The sequence below is a fragment of the Notamacropus eugenii genome, chromosome 1 (assembly GCF_028372415.1).
Source record: "Notamacropus eugenii isolate mMacEug1 chromosome 1, mMacEug1.pri_v2, whole genome shotgun sequence".
NCBI lineage: Eukaryota > Metazoa > Chordata > Mammalia > Diprotodontia > Macropodidae > Notamacropus > Notamacropus eugenii.
Window position 1 is genome coordinate 194,510,670 of NC_092872.1, and position 18,142 is coordinate 194,528,811.

General features: G+C 33.6%; 1 protein-coding gene across 5 annotated transcripts in view; it reads left to right on the plus strand.

Annotated features, from left to right (window-relative positions):
• ATRNL1 (attractin like 1) overlaps positions 1 to 18,142 on the plus strand; it is a 1,361,117-nt gene that overhangs the window by 706,778 nt on the left and 636,197 nt on the right. For all 5 annotated transcript variants that reach the window (XM_072623397.1, XM_072623377.1, XM_072623406.1 and 2 more), the window contains one exon: positions 3,652 to 3,730. In XM_072623397.1, coding sequence (XP_072479498.1) covers positions 3,652 to 3,730 — 79 coding nt within the window. The remainder of the gene's footprint in view (positions 1 to 3,651; positions 3,731 to 18,142) is intronic.

Genomic DNA, 18,142 nt, shown 5'->3' on the forward strand with positions numbered 1-18,142 from the left:
CAAACCAATTAAGAAGACCATTATATTAAAGGAAAGAAAACTTTAAAAGAGTCCAGAACAAAATTAACAGCTATTATACTATGAGGAAAAATAAGACTGTCCAAACAAAAAGAAAATTGTAAGGGTTTCCAAAAATCATGGAATATTAGCAAAATCCCCAGAATAATTCAAAAGAGAAATCTTTTCCATGAAGACATCATGAATACAATAGGTCAAAAATCAGAATTCTAAATGCAGATTAAAAATATGTCTATGTATAGATATGTATATCCTTTATATGTATTTTCATGTGTATATAATACACACATACATATATACATACATGTGTGTGTACGTGCATGCATACATGCATACACTTACATCTTTAGCCTTCTCTCATTGAGGTTTATGGAGGCCAACTTCAAGTCCTTTTTCAAATTAGATTCTGAGTCTGGAGGACTGACATCTGCTAGATTTCCATTCCTCTGTTATGTGTATTATTTTATTTTAAAAGCCTATGTTGCTTTCACCAACATTTTTGTAGGCTTATTTAAATATTAACTTGGATTTAGGTTATACACGTGCACACACACACATATGCACATACACACACACACACACACACACACGTGCAGCAGCAGACTTTGGGAGACAGAAGACATCATGGATAATGTCTCCAAAGAATAAGAGAGAAAGAGAGAGAGAGAGAAGGAGGGAGGGAGGGGGAGAGGACATAACTCATTCAGAAGACAAAGATACAGAAGTAGAAGAATCTTTTAGAAGAGATGGAAAAAGGAAACAACTTGAAAAGTAACATACATTTTATGCATTTAAAAAAAAAACCATTGACTTTAAAAACAAAATAAGAAGAGATGCACCTTTCAGAAAAATGTGACAAATAAGGGCTGCTTATTATTCTGAAGGATATTCTACAAGAATGTAAAAAAGAGTGGCATAATGGCCAAGAAAACAAAATCTCAGAATATACTGTATGCAAGAAACATTTCTAAAAATAAAGAAGTATACAGAACGAAAATAGGGGACTGGAAAAAAATTTACTATGCATCAATTGATGCCCAATAAGGAGTTTTCAATCATGCTATCAAACAAAGCCAAAATTAAAAAAATAGTTAAAGTCAAGCAAGATAAACAAGGTAATCAAATAACATTATAAGAAAATGTAGACAGTAAAATAATATCAGTGCTAAACTTCTATGCTCCAATTAATGATAGTATATTAAACTAGCATTTATATAACACAGTGATTTGCAAAATATTTTACATATCTTATCTGAGTTGATCCTCACAACAACTCTGTGATCTAGGTATTATCTTCATTTTATATATGAGGAAATTGAAACTGAGAAGGGTTCAATAATTTACCTAGATCACACAACTAGTAAGTGTCTGAGGCAAGAATTGCATTCAAGTTTGTCTCAGTCCTGAGTCCAGTGTTCTATCTCCTGTTCTATTATGGAATCTCTTCTTTGTTAATTTATGCGAACTTGATGAAGCATTTAAAAATGACTTATCTAATCTACAACAATAATTCTTAGAATTTGAGAAAAAATCTGTCAAACACCTTTATGAATAAAAATTAATCTGTAAATAAAAAAGTAAAGAAATTGGTTCAAATCACCAATGAATAAAAAAGCAAAGAATTTTAAATAAAACTATAGCAAAGAGATTACAACAGTGCATCCAAAAATTATTTACTGTGAAGCATTTGGTGCTCCACAAGAGATACAAGAATAGTTCTTTAAGGAAACATTAAGGAAATTATTAACATAATGAATCATATTAAAAACCAAGACAATTGAAGCCACAACCTAGAATAAAGGATAATGAAGTGCCTGATAGGTATTAATTAGTTTATTGACTTATTCTAAAATCCCAAAACATATATCTAAAACTAGAAGCTAGCCACAATTTCAATGGGGAAAGCAAAGAAACTTTCTCCTTAATAAAGGAGGAGATCAAGTATGACCCTTCACCCTCCCCCACTCCTCATTATTTGACATAGTTCTAGAAATGTTAGTGTGGCAATATTACAAGAAAGAAATAAGGGCATAGACATAGGCTTTCACAAGTGCAAGACCTTTGAAATCACTTTCATAATTTATTTTTCCTTACTCAGATCAAGTCCTTCCATTTTTTCTCCTGTTTTCCCCCAAAACCTTTCTCACCAATTTCTAGCCTCCCTTCTGTTCAGTGCTTCCTTTTGAAAGCCCAAATCTCAGTGAGTGGCTCAAACCTATAACAATAAATATTCAATTGATATCTCCTAGTGCCCTAGGGTGTCAGTGTGCCAATAATTAGTGCCAGAGAGGAGAGAATTCAGACTTCACAAAGGAAAAATAATAAAAGTTCTAACTTTTTCAAATGTAAAAACCAGAAGGATGGGTTTGTGTTTGTAAAGTTGCATTGGTCTCCCCCAATGGTAAAGCCTTGCCCCTACACACACAAATAAAATCATGACAAAACTCTCATCCTTTTCAAATGGATCAAGTTACTTCTGATCACACCCTCTATACTTTTTTCATAATGCCTCACCCTTACTCACAAGCATTTAATAGCTCGAAATTACCTTTGAATTTTCTTTTAAGACTATGCTCACTCTTGATTCAAATTCCTTTTAGATCCTCCCCTGACAGACTTTGCCCTCATATTGCCCATACTCTAGCCATACTGTCCCATGTTTTTCCACTTCTGCACTTTTCCCTACAGCTGTGATACCCCTTGTCATACCTGCCTTTTGAGAAAGTACCTGTCCTGTCTATTCCACCTCAAATGACATTGCCTCCAGGAAACCTCAGATGTTCCCAGATAGACATCCTCTATCCTCCAGTGTCAAGTACTTTGGATTGCTCTTCCTACTTAACTATGTATATTTTCTAATCATTCCCACAAATTTGTGAGCTCTTACAAGGAACTGCTTTATTCTATGTCTCCTCACACAGTGCACACAGTAGCTATAATAACACTTTGATACTATGCTGAATAATTTAATGAAGGAAAAAATGGGTGGATCTTCAGGTGGGCAGTCCAATTCATATGTTTTTGTTTTCTCAAAAAAAGAGCAGAATTTCAGAGAAGTATAGTATATGAATGGTGAAAATGATACATATCTGGGGAAGGATTAATCTTGTTTTGCAAAGCAAGACAAGTTTGTTGCTTTTTTCAGTTACTTGTCTATATAACAATAAAATATAATAATATTGATAATATGAAATGGTAAAAGATTCATTTTGTGGTTATCATATCTCAGCACAAACCAAATGGAAAATTATATTGGTTATTTCCTCTGAAGAAAGTCTTAAATTGTAAATCTCTTGGGTCTTAATGAGAAATAAAAAGCAGATGTGATTCTCTTTTTCTGCCAGTAGATTAGCCCCAAATTTCTTCTTTTTTTTGTTTTTCTTTTTGTTTTTCGTTTGTTGACTTGAAGTCCTTATGTATATTTGGCCTGAAGATAAGTTTCCAGCTTTAGCAGAAGAAAAAATAATATTTTGGTGGTATTTAATACTTGTGTATTTTTCCTTATTTTGTTGAATAATTTTCAAGGTAAGGAAGTTACACCTAAATAATCTGTGATTCCTTTTCTTTATTTGATCTGATATTGTAATTATATTTTTTACTTATAACATTGGTCTTTGCTCTTTTTTTTTCCAGTTGTTTTTTATCCCTTCTACTGGTAGCTGCTGTTGTCTGGAAGATCAAACAAACTTGTTGGGCATCTCGACGGAGAGAGGTATCCAAACCATATATATTATAAATGATTACATACATGTTTTACAAAATGAATTTAGAGATGCAAGCACTTACGTGTTATTAGTGTGGTTATTTCAAGCTTATGAACTAATTTACCTCATTTTATGTGTTTAGGTAGAGCAAGGAGCTCTGATGCAATAATAGTTTTGTACTATGTGACAGATTTTAAGCTATAGTTAAATTGAGTCAGTATCTAAGAATTGATTAGCTAGAAGTTGGTAGGTAAAATAGGACCTGCTCATATCACTGGTTATAGTGTTTTCCCATAATTTCTTTTCCTTTTGTATTGTATGAACTTGTAAATAACAATGCTGAAAGCAAACAGTAGATAAATGCTGGCCCTTGTGTAGCTAAACAGTTGTCTCCAAGTTAACCTTCAAATCTCAAGAAAATCATTTGTCTCAATCAGTATGATGTTTAAAAACCTTCTATAATTTAGGTAATACATTTAGGGTGGTACATAATTTGAATGATCATCACCTATTGGTGAGTTTGGGGAGAGGTTTTTTTTTTTATAATTCATTCAAAATATAATTATTTTTTAGAGAATGAGATGTTCTCAGTTTAGCTATCCTGATCACCTAGTAGGTTTTAGATTAAAACAATTTTATATAGATCTGTATGTGAGACTTAGAGATTTGTGTTCCTTAGAAGTTGAAGACAGCATGATAATGTATAAAGGGCAAATAATTACATAACCATAGTCAATTTTCATAATCCAATGATATAAATATTTATTATACAATCTTATTTTTGTTGCATGAATTTCCTTTTATTCAAAGATTCAAAGGAATGTCACAGTCAAATCTTTGCTAGACAGGTATTCTGTGTGCATTTACTATGTCTTTCCTCACAGTTTTTAACTGAAGTTTGCTTTTTAATACATTAGTATTCTTTTTGATTCTATGTTTTATGATTCTTTAAATGTGAGTAATTTTGTTCAACAATGATTTAGTGCTATGATACAGTGATTGTTTCTATTTAAAAATATTTTGAAAGCAAGTCCATTTTTTTACAGAATCTATAGGTTTAATGAATGTATTCCATTTTCCCTAATTATAATCCTGGGTATGTTTTAAAATTTCATCAAATACTATCAAATGCTCTTATAGCTTATATTTAGCTTCCCTTCTCTCAAATCAGTCTCTGTCAGGCTTATTCCAATTTTTTCCCGGTATAAGTCCAAGGCTTTATATTTGCTGATTTCTAAAGAGATTTCATCTGTCATAGTGCTGTAATAGGTAATAAATAAAGTAATTTAATCAGACAGATACCTTTCATATTCACAGATTTCTGCTGAATTTACCAATTGAGGTTAATAATTTGGACCAGATCTCCATGTTCAAATGTTATTTTATTATAGAGATATTGTTCTTTAGCAAAGGGAAGAAGTCAATGTATTCTAGGCTTTTCTTGTGACCTAGAGTAGCAAATTTTAGAGCCAATGGAAAGAGCAACATTCATTGCAGAAACAAATTGACCTTAGTAATTGAACTTTGAGGTCATCTAGGCCCACTACTACCTAAATAGGAATCTTCTTTGCATAGCATTCAACAAGCAATAATCTTTCAGAACTCTAGTCAGGGGAAAACCATAACCTCCTGTGAAAGCAAACTCTTCTTAGCTTAATATACTTGCACGTTTGGCATTTCTGTGATCCTTTCTTTGACCTGCTATTTAATGTAACATTATTTGGTAACCATTTAAGTCACTATCCTTTATTAATATTTCAGTCAATCACCAAGCATTTATTAAGCATCTACTATATTCCAAGCAATGAGGATAAAAAGACAAAGAAGAATTTCCTTTGCTAACAAGGAGAGACATTCATATATAAACATATGAAAATAGATACACTGTAATTTTTGAGTGAAAGCACCCACTTGTTTGGAGGGGAGGGAAGTGGGAATCATGAAAGACTTCTCATGTAAAAGGTAGAATTTGAACCGAGTCTTAGAAATGACTAGAAGCTCCACAGGAGTAATACATAGATAGAGTTGGGGAATAAAAACATGAATAAGATAGGTATGAAACCACCCCCATGCCATTTTAGAGTTGATATCTTAACTAGATGAGATTATGGGGTTTAGATTAAGTCCAAACAAGTCCCCTGAATTGGAGTGACGCTACACAAGACTGTTCATTGAATAGGTCCAGGCAATTTGGCCGTATAGGAACCATCTATAAATTAGTAAACTAGTTAGAATTAGATTCATTCCAGAGTTTGAAGCAAGCATGACTTTATAGAATACCTCTGTAGATTTGCTGCCTAAGGAGTGCAAAGGAGGCCTTGGGCAGATCTCCTCCCTCAACACTTGGCCAAAGGAGGGACTTGCTAGTATGAAAGAGTGAAGAGGATATTTTAGCTCCCATCTTTGCATCTGTCAGAGGTAGATTTCTGGATAAGCTAAAAACAATGACTGCATCAGGAGCCAGTGACAGGTACATGCAAATCTAACATTCTTAAGGGGTACTTCATAAGCACCCCAGGAACAGGAGAATAGTACTTCCAGTAAATGGGAGCTGTGAACCATCCCTTTGCTACATATGCTCTCTAAACTTGTGCCCATTTCCCACTGGAAAATATGTGTACTTGTAGAGGATGTCATAGACTTTTAGGAGGATGTTTTGGATCTCCTATAGTTATTGTTCTACCCTAGTAAATCTCCCTTTTCTAAAAAGATTACTAAATTCTTAGGGGTAGTTCTAGAACCTTGAAGGGAAAAGGTAGCCAAGGTCTGGGGACCTGATTCCTATGTAGCAACAGGAGTTGAGATAAGAATCCTCATAGCTTATCTGGGCTACACATATGAAATGTTGTATATGACAAACAAGAGAGAAGTCATTTTGGCTAGACTGTCATGCACATGAAAGGGAGTAATCTGCAACAAAACTGGAAAGGTAGATTGGATAGGTTATATTTGGCTTTGAATGCTAACCATTTGATCTTTGAATTAATGGAGAGTCACTATGACTTACTGGGTGGGAGGGTGATATGGTAATGCCTAACTTTAAGAAAATTTCTTTGGCAGTTGTACAAAAAATGGAATTGGAGTGATGAGAGATATAAGACAAGGTTATAAATTACGAAACTATATTTTAATGATCCACGTGAGAGATGATGAGCTCCTTGACTAGGATAATGACCATGTGCATGGAGAAGGGCACAGGTATGAGGGATATTGTGAAGATGGAAATGACAAGGTTTGGCAACTGATTAGATAAGTGGGATGAGTGAAAGTGAGGAACTGAGGAAGTTATCAAGGTAGCAAACCTAAGTGGCTAGAATGATGGAGGTACCCTAGATATAAGTAAAGAAGATCAAAGAGTAGGTGATGGAGAGTGGGGTAAAACTATTAATTGATGTTTTAATCACTTTAAATTTGAGAGGTTTTTTAGTATATCTAATGCATATATGCACAGACACACACACATATATAAATCTACATCTATATGTATGTATTACTAAGTTGTGATCTGTAAGGAATTCACTTAATATTTTTGTCATTCTGTATTTATTACTCCTTTATCTCGGGCTGTTTTATGTGACCAATTTTTGTAAAAATGCTGTATGATGCTGAAAAAGTATTCATTAAAATTCCCATTTAGTAATTTTCAAAGGTATAAAATTTCTAATTATTTTAACCTGTTTTAAATCAATTTATTTCTTATCTGTTAGAAATACTGAAGTCTGAAAGATGCAAAAATCACTGACAATTTTTGTCTTACTATCTCAGTTACCTTCTCCCTTAAGTATTTAGACATTATGCCAATCAATGTATATATATTACATAAAAATCTTTATTATCTCGGTTGCCTGTAAGTATAATGTTCTTTTTGTTGACCATTTTTAAAATAATTGCCGTGTCTGAAATAATTATTGCCATGACCATTTTCTAAAAACTTTCAACTGAAATGTAATATTTCATTCTATTCCTTTTTAAGCTTTAATCATTTTTAAGTAATGATACATTGCTTTGAAAAAAAAGGAAAAATCTCATTTTTCAGGCCTCTATGTATTTGTAATGTTCCAGAGTATCTTTCACAGTAGACAATCAATTAGTAAATTAATTCTCATTCTACTGCAGTATCGTACATTATTTTTCTGAAGATCTTGAAAATGTTTAATTTTTTTAAGGCATTTAGATCATAGATACTTTAAATGCAGCTAATATGCTCTCACTATCAGACATGCTAGCACATTTTATTAATTAGATAAGCTTGTGGATATAAAAAAGTAACCTGAGTGTAATTTTAATATCAGAGTTCTTTTATTAATGTGATTCCTTCTGAGTAGTTCTCCTGAGAATTCAAAGGCTTTTAAAAACACACAAATGAAACTTCATAAGACTTCTTTTTAATAATATTACCCATTCATATAATAGCTCCAAGCTCATTTCTATGCTAACCTTATTAAAGATATGAAAGTTTTCTTTTATTCTGTGTTAATGAATGGGAACAATAAGTGGATTTTGGTTAGAGAATTACAGTAATAACAGAAAGATTGGTCCATTCATTCTTACTACATGTCCTTTATAATTCCCTTAAAACATGTCATTTTTCAGTGGTATATTGTTTTTAACACAGGTTTTTGTCAAGAATAAACATAAGTTGAAAGAAATAATTTGAATTGTTTCAATGTGAGGTAATATTCATTTTTAATTGAAATATGAGAGTGCCATTGTGACTTGCTGAACATAAAGATCAAAACTGTATCATTTTTCCCTGCATTGTATCTAAGTCGCAGGACTGACTAACTAAAATGGTATCATCAGTGAAAATATCATGTTTGTTTTATTAGCTACAGAAAATGTTAACCTTTCCAATTAGAAAAAAATTCTTCCCACATATTTTATCATGTGATTTAAATTTATTAAAATCTAGCTTCACTAAGTAATCAAGTAATGGACATCCTACAGTCAAATGAGATGTTTTTCAACCTACACCATCTTCACATGATTTATTGTTATTCATCCCTCTCTTCTACCACCTCATCTAACATCTTTTAGTTTTTTTCCCCAGTCACTTTTTAAATATTATGAATGCATTTTATTGTATAATAGATCATGCAATCCATGTTTTTTCTTTTAGCTTATCTTGATATTTCTTTTAAATATAAATTAATACTTTTTTTCTAAGGTCAGTGAAATGATACTCAGTTCTCTGATTTCTTCATTTTCCATGCTGTCATTATTCTATAAAACCTTTGTTTGTTTGTTTTTTGTGAATAATTTATGTTTAGACCATCCTTAAGCACCTAGATTTGCTATTACATGTAAAAGATGAAGTGTTCTATAAAGTAAGCATGTAAAAGATTCAAATAAGATTTCAGCATTCATCAGTCATTCTGGAGATTCTTGCTTTAGGTACAAATACATACCAGTATCTATGTATAAGTATAATGTTTGCCAGAGGATCACAAAACATGAACCTTCAAAGGTACCTTAGTTTCTAAAGCCTACAAGTTATCATAGGCAAACATGGACCCCAAAATAGCCTATAAATTAGACTAGCTGATTCAGATAGATAGCCATATGACAGATATGCTAATATAACAGACAGATAAGGTCATGGGAGCACTGGATTTTGAGTCAGAGGACCTAGGCTCAAGTCTTTCCTTTTTCGTGACTCACCTTTCCGATCCTTAGTTTCCTCATCAGTAAAATGAGAGTATTGAACTAGATGATATACAAGGTACTTTATGGCTCTAGTTCTATGGTCCCGTGAAATATTTGTTGAGGGCTTTTCATGAGGGAACAAAAAGATAAGTAAGACATAGCCTTAGTTATCTAGGAACTTATAATTCAATGTTTCTGTTCTTTAATTTATGACAGAAATCATGTAATATCAACCCTTATGTTCTAAAATTCTCCATGGTGCCTAGATCATAGACAGGGCAGTAGTAATGAATTAATATAGGAAATCAGCTACCTTGAATTCCCAATTTACTAGCATGACTTCCTTAGGAAGAATTAAAGATAATTAAATTAGAAATTACACACAAATAATTTTGTATCACATTCATTTTCATAAAATAAGGTAGAAATATTATTGAAAATGTTATCATTTAATTCTACATATTTAAATCATAATGTATAGTGAAAACTATTGAGACTGTATTAATATCTACAAATAAAACCACAAACATCTTTCTGTGAAAAAAAGTAGTTGTTTTTTCCTGTGAATGTTTTGATCTCTGTCAGATTTACATTTTTGCAAAGTCAAAAGTCTTTTGTACCATATACAATGCTTATCGTAATTATTATTTTATGTATAGGTCACTTATGTGATACAACCAGATCTAGAAATATGTTTCTTTAAGATGCAACAGGGATTTCTCCTCCACATCCAACAATGAGCCAGGGTACATTTACCAATCCAACCTCTATCCCCTAAACTTCAGGATAGGTTAAAAACCTCCTGTTGGTTTGTTCTGCTGGGTCCCTGAAAATATAAATAATATTTGTTAGCTACATTTTCAATAGGCAAAATTTCATGAAAAACTTCTGAGAATTAGTTTTCCAAATTAATCCATTTTGAGGAATTTTATTATAACCTTTCATATTGTAAAATAAAATACTTTCATTACACATTGAATCATGGCATTTAGACCTTAAAAGAATTTTATATCTCATCCAACCTCCTCATTTATCACATGAAAATGCTAAAGTCAAGGGCCAGTTTAAATTATATGTCCAAGGTCACACAGCTAGTTAGAAGCAGAGCCAGAATTGAAATCCAGTCATTTTGATACTGAGTTCAGTGTTCTTTCCTTAATCACTGACTGAATTATTCTGTTTTGGTTTAAATAATGTGGCAAGTATACCCTGGCCCTATTCTCTCAGTGACAGTACTGCTACATCTGTTTTAGGTTTCTAGGTTGTATGTCTCTTTTTTTCTCCAGCTGAGCTCTCATTAGGCTAGTAACTATGACCTCCATTCCATTTAACCACTTGATATCAGGTAGATTTTACAAAGGAAGCTCTCATGAGAACAAATATTTTCTGTAGTATTTTGGGACCATAATTACCACTAAAGCTCATCAGTCTCTGTTGGGAGTTAGGCTCACTACTTAGTTCATTTCTTACATAGCATAGGTCCTACCAAGTTTATGTCAAAAGGCAGACAGATTCCTGGCTTTGTACAGGGTGAGATTGCTGCTAGATTCTGCTTGGTTGAAGTCCAGAAGGTTATTCCAAATGACAGCTCCATGTTCTTCCATACGTCAATGCCAGTCTGATTCCAACCTCTGATCGAGACTTGTGTAGATTTCCTGATTCCTCTGAGTCATCTCCTTGCTTTTGAAATTCCTAAGGGCAGAGAATCAACTCCTCAGACCGAAGACAGAAAACAACAAATCAAGAGGCCAAGAAAGCCCAATTTCATAGGGACCTTATAGCATTGCTGGGGGTTAGGGGAAGAAAGAAACCCTGAGGCCTTGACCTCCTCATTATATAGCATGGGTGAAGAAGTTAGTTCATCTCCCAGATGCTGATGTTGCAAAGAGAGTCAGCCAGTGTTGTCTCAGTCTCTTTTTAAAATATTTGGCTCTTCCATCTATATAACCAATGGGGAAAGTTTCCTTCTGATCACCCTGCCATACTGTAGGTCGATCAGAACCAGTTACAACATGTCTGCGCACACACTTCCCTCAAATATTGCAGTTCATCCAAAGTAGCATCTCCTAAATAACTAATATGGTCTGTAATATCTAAACCTCCATTACAAAAAGGTCATAAAATAGTTCTGCACATCAAATAGTTATAGTCTTAGCTCCAATAAAAAAAGGCGTTAAACCTGTTAAAATATTATCTTTTTTGCATGAGTGCCTAGACCTTATCATCTTTCTTTTGAATTTCCCAAATGAAAAATATAATGGCTAATTTTACAATGAAATTATCATAAATTTCTATGTAATTATTATGTTACTATACTTAGAGAATTAAAATAGCCTGAAAATGAACTAAGAAAATTTTGGTAGACATATTCTTAAATGATGCCATTAATAAAACATAAACTACTGATATTATTGTTACTTCTTCAAGCACCCATTACATCTCCAGTGTGAGATTTCTTCATACATGCTATTACAACCAAATTGCATCTTTCATCAGGTTTCATTAATTTCCTAGTCAGAAAAACAATTTATCCCCTAGTAGCCAAACTTTGGTGATGAGCCTCTGCACGTGTTGATATCCAGACGACAGGAGTGACATCCATTTATAGATCCATGATTAAAACTTTTAAGCTTGGTTTTAGACCTTAGAAATGGCACGTGTGCATAGCTTTTGGATCCCTGGGGTCACTTCCAGATAATAGTAAGGTGCTGAAGGAGGACCAAGGTGTGCTTATGTACTCTCCCAACACTACTACTATCCTATTCTGACTAAGGCAACAACAATGATTATTCTGTCACTACTATTACTACTGCTCCCACCACCACCAGCACGTTTCTATAGGCCTTAGCAGTATTATTATTATTAAGAACATCGTCATTCCCAGATGTCATGCTCTTCTACTGCCACAAACACAAAGGAACCAACTTCACATTTAGGAGATTATACTCTTCCCTTGCACAAAATAGAAATAGTTAAGAAAAAGCAACAACGCAGTGACTATATCTGATATTAGATGTAACATTCTGTTCCCATAGCCCCTGGTGCTCGCTCTGCCAAGAGGAGGAAGATATGTTTTGTCATTTGCTTTCAGGGATATTATCAATTTTTTGACTTTTACTATTTTCAAAGTGTTTTCTTTTCACTAATCCTATAAGATGTAGGTTGCATATAATATTATGCCCATTTTTCACATGAGGAAACTGAGGTTTATAATGATTAAGTGATTCAACAGTGATCCCTTAACTCCTGAATGTGGGAATTGTGACTAGAACCTAGGTCTTCTGAGCCTAAGTCAAATGCTCATTGTACTCTACCCACAAGAGAAAGTCTCTTTTATTACTCAGTGGTTAGCATGACACAGAATTTCAAAGTAGGCTGTCTGTGTTCAATATTGCTATAAATCTATCCAATCTGATGTAATATTGACTAGAAAGGGTGAAAAGAAAGTATAAATTATTGCACTGATTTGTATTATACCTGTTCTCTGTGGATTAACGTAGTGGTGAAAATGTGAAGTGTGTTTTAATTTGTTTTTAAGTGCTTATTTTAAATAATCATTTATTACTTTTCTTCAATTTACATTTTGAGTCCCTGTTGTGCTAGCTAAACAAAATGACAATCAATGTGTTTTCTGCCCTCAAGGTTTTCAGTTTGATTAATCAAATGTAATTTGATCCATCTAATATATGTACAAAGGGAAAAGAAAATTGTGAAATAGAGGAAATAAAAAAGACTTAAACGAGATGGATTAATAGTAAATTAAACCCTACATAGTTATGTCATAGTCTAATTCATTTTAGTTGTCAGGCATTTAAAGACACAGGTCCCACTTAATTTGATGCATTGAAAGCAAACCAAAACAACTCCTTTTATATTAATTTTATGTGCAGTATGTAGCCTTGAGACAATAAAAATAAGCATCACTCTTTAATAGATGATAGACTAGCAAGACAGCCTTTTATCTCAGCATTTAAAATACATCAGAGGAGGCGAGAGGGACAGGGAGAGGAATAGTGTCCTATTGAGAAGACCTTAGAGGAATTGCTCTTCTTTTAAAGGGTAATGGTAAAATTGCAAAAACATAAACTTAAAATCTAGACCCACACAAGAGGTATCTTTGCCACTCCACTCCCACCCACCCATTACTAATGAGTTCTTAATAATGGAGGCTTGAACATTAGAGAGTGCTACTGCTCATTAAAAATGAATCTGACTGATATTACATATTCCTAATAGTATGCAGATCACAAAGGAAGGCTAAGGCATTACTTCATAAGGTGTTGAAATGGTGTATACATGAGACTTTTATAAAAGGAAAGCACTGTTACTCTCGAACACTATTAATATCTTTATACCGTACTAAACTGAATGCTTAGAAAATATAGTAGAATATGCTATTCACATAGCTTCCCATATTCATATATCCCATCAGAAGTATTCCTCTTGTAAATTTCTTACTCAGGATAGAATTTGAGCTTTATGCCTCAAATGTCTACTTGATTTTTACCCTGTTCTAAATGAGAGAAAGAGAGAGGAGAGGAGGATTCCTCGGCATTCATGTGATGTCAAACAATATGCTAAGCCCTAGAAACAGAAATACCAAGTCAGATTGGCTGTACCCTAAAGGAGCTTATATTCCATTGGGGAGGACAACACATATACACATGCTAGAGTGCAGTGAGGAAGGCATGGTGAGAACATGGCTTGAAGGTGATGTGAATCCTAAAGTTATTACATCCATATTTCCCACTGAATTCTGTCCTCTCAACTGCTGTAGTTCCAGTCACACAAAATGTCTAAACAAAGGCAATTATGATCATTTCAGTGAAGAAGTCAAACCAATCTGAGGTGTGTAGGTAAAACAGAATCGTTTTGTTTGAGGTTTTGTTTTAGTTTTTGACTAGTAGTCACTTTATTTTTATTGGTGTTGTATACATAAAACATTAATTGGGAAATTTCAACAAAGCAATTTAATTATATTTTACCCCTTTGAAGTCTGACATAAGAATTTCTCTCTAACAATCTTTTATGTAGGTCAACATAACAAAAAACCTAATGAAGAGTAGAAGGGAAATACAATTTTTTTTTGCATTTTATTCATCTTGTAAGTAACTAGGGACCAGTTATGGCCCTGGCATCTAAAAATTTTGCTAAATGAAGCAAAAAAATTTTTTTTATCAGGAGTGATTTTTCAGAGCAATTGAGTATAGTCGTTGATACATAAATGTATTAGATGAAGAGTATAAATAACGTAATAATGAGTTACAGTATTGAAATCTAGCAAGTGCGCTCTTCACAAGGCCATTAGATGACTAAGTGGCATGAGCTGTGTATCTGTAGGTAGAAAGGGAGACTTGAATCCAGACTTGGCCTGTTACTTACAAGATGTGTGACCCTGGGAAAATCACTTGACCTCAGCTTCCTCAGTTTCCTCATCCATAAAAGGGGTCATTTACCCCGCACCACGGTTGTTGTGAGGATCAAATGAGATTGCAACTGTAATGTTATTTGCATATCTTAAAGTACTATGGAAATACTAGTTATGGTTAGTTTTGTTTAGTGTAATTACTTTAGCAACTTCATCTTTAATAAACTCTTTACTAAATATGCATAATGATTCTCCATAGGAAACATAGAAACTTGTTTTAGAGTATAAGTTAATGATTTTTGCATGTTTGAATCACTCAGAAAAATTACATGAGATATTTGTGGGTTTTTAGTTATATGAGCTATCAAAATCTAATTTTCAGTAGACGGAGCAGAGTGACGCATAGAGATTTAATGAGCTAAAATTTCTTCGTTTTTGACCTTTGTCAAAATACTCTGTTTTTCTTTATGAAAATTGCTTCCAAATGAATGATGTTCTGTTTGACATTCTTTTAACTGTGAAATCAAAATTTGTCACTTAATAAGTCACATAGAAATCTGTGGTTTGTATTTTTAAGTGACTTTATTTTGAAGCATTATGTTTTGGATATAATATTAATCATTTTAAAACACAGATAGTTTTGTACCAAATACCTAATAATGATAGTTTCCTTAAGAACTTATTTTTCCACCCTTCTTAGGATATAGAAAGGAAAAATTTTAAAAAATAAAATATCTGGATCATACTGTATTAAAAGACTATTAAATATACATCTCAATACATAGTCTTTGTTCTGTGATATACAGTTTGAAATTAAATGTGTTTCACTGTATCTTATATTTTAATAGATTTTTAAATTGCTTTCACATCATTTGGTTCATTATCTCAATATAACTGTGTTAATACATTCATTTCTTTGTATAATATATGAAGTTACATATAGCAGTTACTGCTGCTTTTTTTAATAATTATTTTTTCAGTCGATCAAAAGTTGCCTTTTCTCCTTGCCATCTCCCACCTCGCTATCCTGCATTTAGAAAGAAAGAAAAAAAAAATCCTGTGGTGCTAACATTTATAACCAAGAACAAAAATTCTTCCATTGCCTGCATTCCCCCAAAAGTGTGCATCAATCTGTATTCTGAGTATATCAGCTCTCTATCAGAAAGATCTGGAATTGTGTTGTTCAGAGTTGTTTTACTCTGCCCCTCAGTCTCCTTCCCTCACCCTGAGCTCAACTACACGTGCTTTTCAGTCTTTTATTTTAAGTGTATCTTCAAAACCTTTAAGTTTGTTTTACTTAGACCAAAACCTTCCCTTAATCTACTCTCCCTCTTATTCCTCCTTTCATTCTCCCCTTTCTTGCTTATTTTTCTATTGAATGAAATGCATGACTATCTTCAACTCTGTGTGAGTTTTTTCACCTTTAGCTAGTTCAGATGAGAGTAAGATGTGGGGATCATCTGCTACCTATAACCTTTCATCTTGACTTTTAGAGACATCTAAAGGGTCCATCCCCTGGCTACTTCTTAAATAGTCCTATTCAATGACTAGGGTGAGGCATTACCTCACCCTAAGTGAGTACCTAAATAGACCTTGGCCAAGGTCTCCCAGTGCACCCTGAGTTATCTCTAGTCATTTTGATGAGTATCTGGTGTCTGGATTCAGATGGCTCTGGAGGAGAAGTGAGGCTGGTGACCTTGCACAGCCCTCCCTTACTCAAAACAAAGTCAAGTGCAAGTCATGTCATCATTTCTCTGATGGCATGGTCTTCTTTGGCAACAAAGGACAAACAGAACAACTTGCACACCTCAATTGTATGAGATGATTTTCCTAATCCTTCAGCCATTCCCACATTGTATATTCATCTTCCCTTCATTCTTCTTTTAAGATCATCAAAACATAGGATAATGACATGCATGCATTCTGTCCAATTTGTTGTTTTTTATTCTTTTCTAGCATGACCAATTATTCATGACTCCATTTATGGTTTTCTTGGAAAAGATACTGGAGTAGTTTGTCATTTCCTTTTGCAGCTCATTTTACAGATGAAGAAACTGAGACAAAACAGGATTAAGTGATCTGCCCGGGGTAACACTGCTAGTTAAGTGTCTGAGGTCAGATTTCAGTTTAGGAAGATGAGTCTTCCTGACTCCAGGCCTGGTACTTTATACATCATGTCACCTATCTGTCCAATTAAATTCCTTCTATGAACCCTGAATATAGGTTTCTGAGGAGACACATTTATCTTCTCTCCTTATTGGAATGTAAACAATTTATCCTTGTTTATTCTTTTATAATTACTCAATCATGTTTATCTTTTTATATTTCTCTAGATTCCCATATTTGTATTTCAAAGTTTCTATGTGGCTCTGTTTTTTCCTTCAATAATACTTGGCAGTTCTCTATTTCATTTAAGGTCCTCTTGCTGTCTTGTAGGTGAGTTATTCTTGAATTATCTTGTGGGTGAGGTATTCTTGATTATGTCTCTATCTTTTGACTTCTGAAATATCATATTCCAAGCTCTCTCTTCTTTAAGATTGTGACTGCCAAATCTTGTCTGACTCTGAGTCCTTAGAATTTGAATTCTTCCTGGTGGCTTGAAGTATTTTTTTTTCCTTTGACATGATAGCTCTAGACTTTTGTTATAATGTTCCTAAGAGTTTTGATTTGTGGTTTTCTTTCAAGCATTGATTGGTGGATTCTATTTCTTATTTGTCCTCTGGTTATAAGAGGTTTTTGTGATTTTTAAAATATGGTGTCCAGGCTTTAAGGTAGTTCAATGATTCTTAAATTATCTCTCCTCAACCTGTTTTCCGGGTCACTTATTTTTACTATGATACCTTCTGTTTTCTTCTAATCTTTTTCCATCTCAAATTTGACTTAATATTTATTGTTGTTTTATGGAATCATTTATCTGTTATTCCCATTCTAATTTTCAGGGTTTTCTGTGTGGGCAAAGTTTTTGTGTCTTTTTGTAACAGTAAGCTCAGTAAGTTTATTAAAAATTAGCCATATTGGGTTGACTTTTAAGAAGCCTTGCAATTTGTGAGGCTTGTATTAACAAACAGGTCAGATAAATAGAATGTGAGGTAGATAAAATCTGAGCAGCTTTATGGAGGTGAGATGGAATTTACATACAGAAAGACTGTGGAAGGGATCTTTGGGTGGTCTGGTACTCTGGGGTGATGGGAGGAGGGTTTTAGGGAGGATCTTGAGGAGGAGTCCAAGGAGGATCTTAATTGGACTGGGGTCACTGATTAAGGGTGGGAAACAGCTGGAGGCAATTGGGAGATAACAGAAAACGGAGGGCTGGGGTAGGAAACAGGTGGGGCAGTCCTGAGGTAACGGACAATGTAGGGCCAGACTAGGTTAAGGGTAACAGATTTAGGTATGAAAAACCAGATTA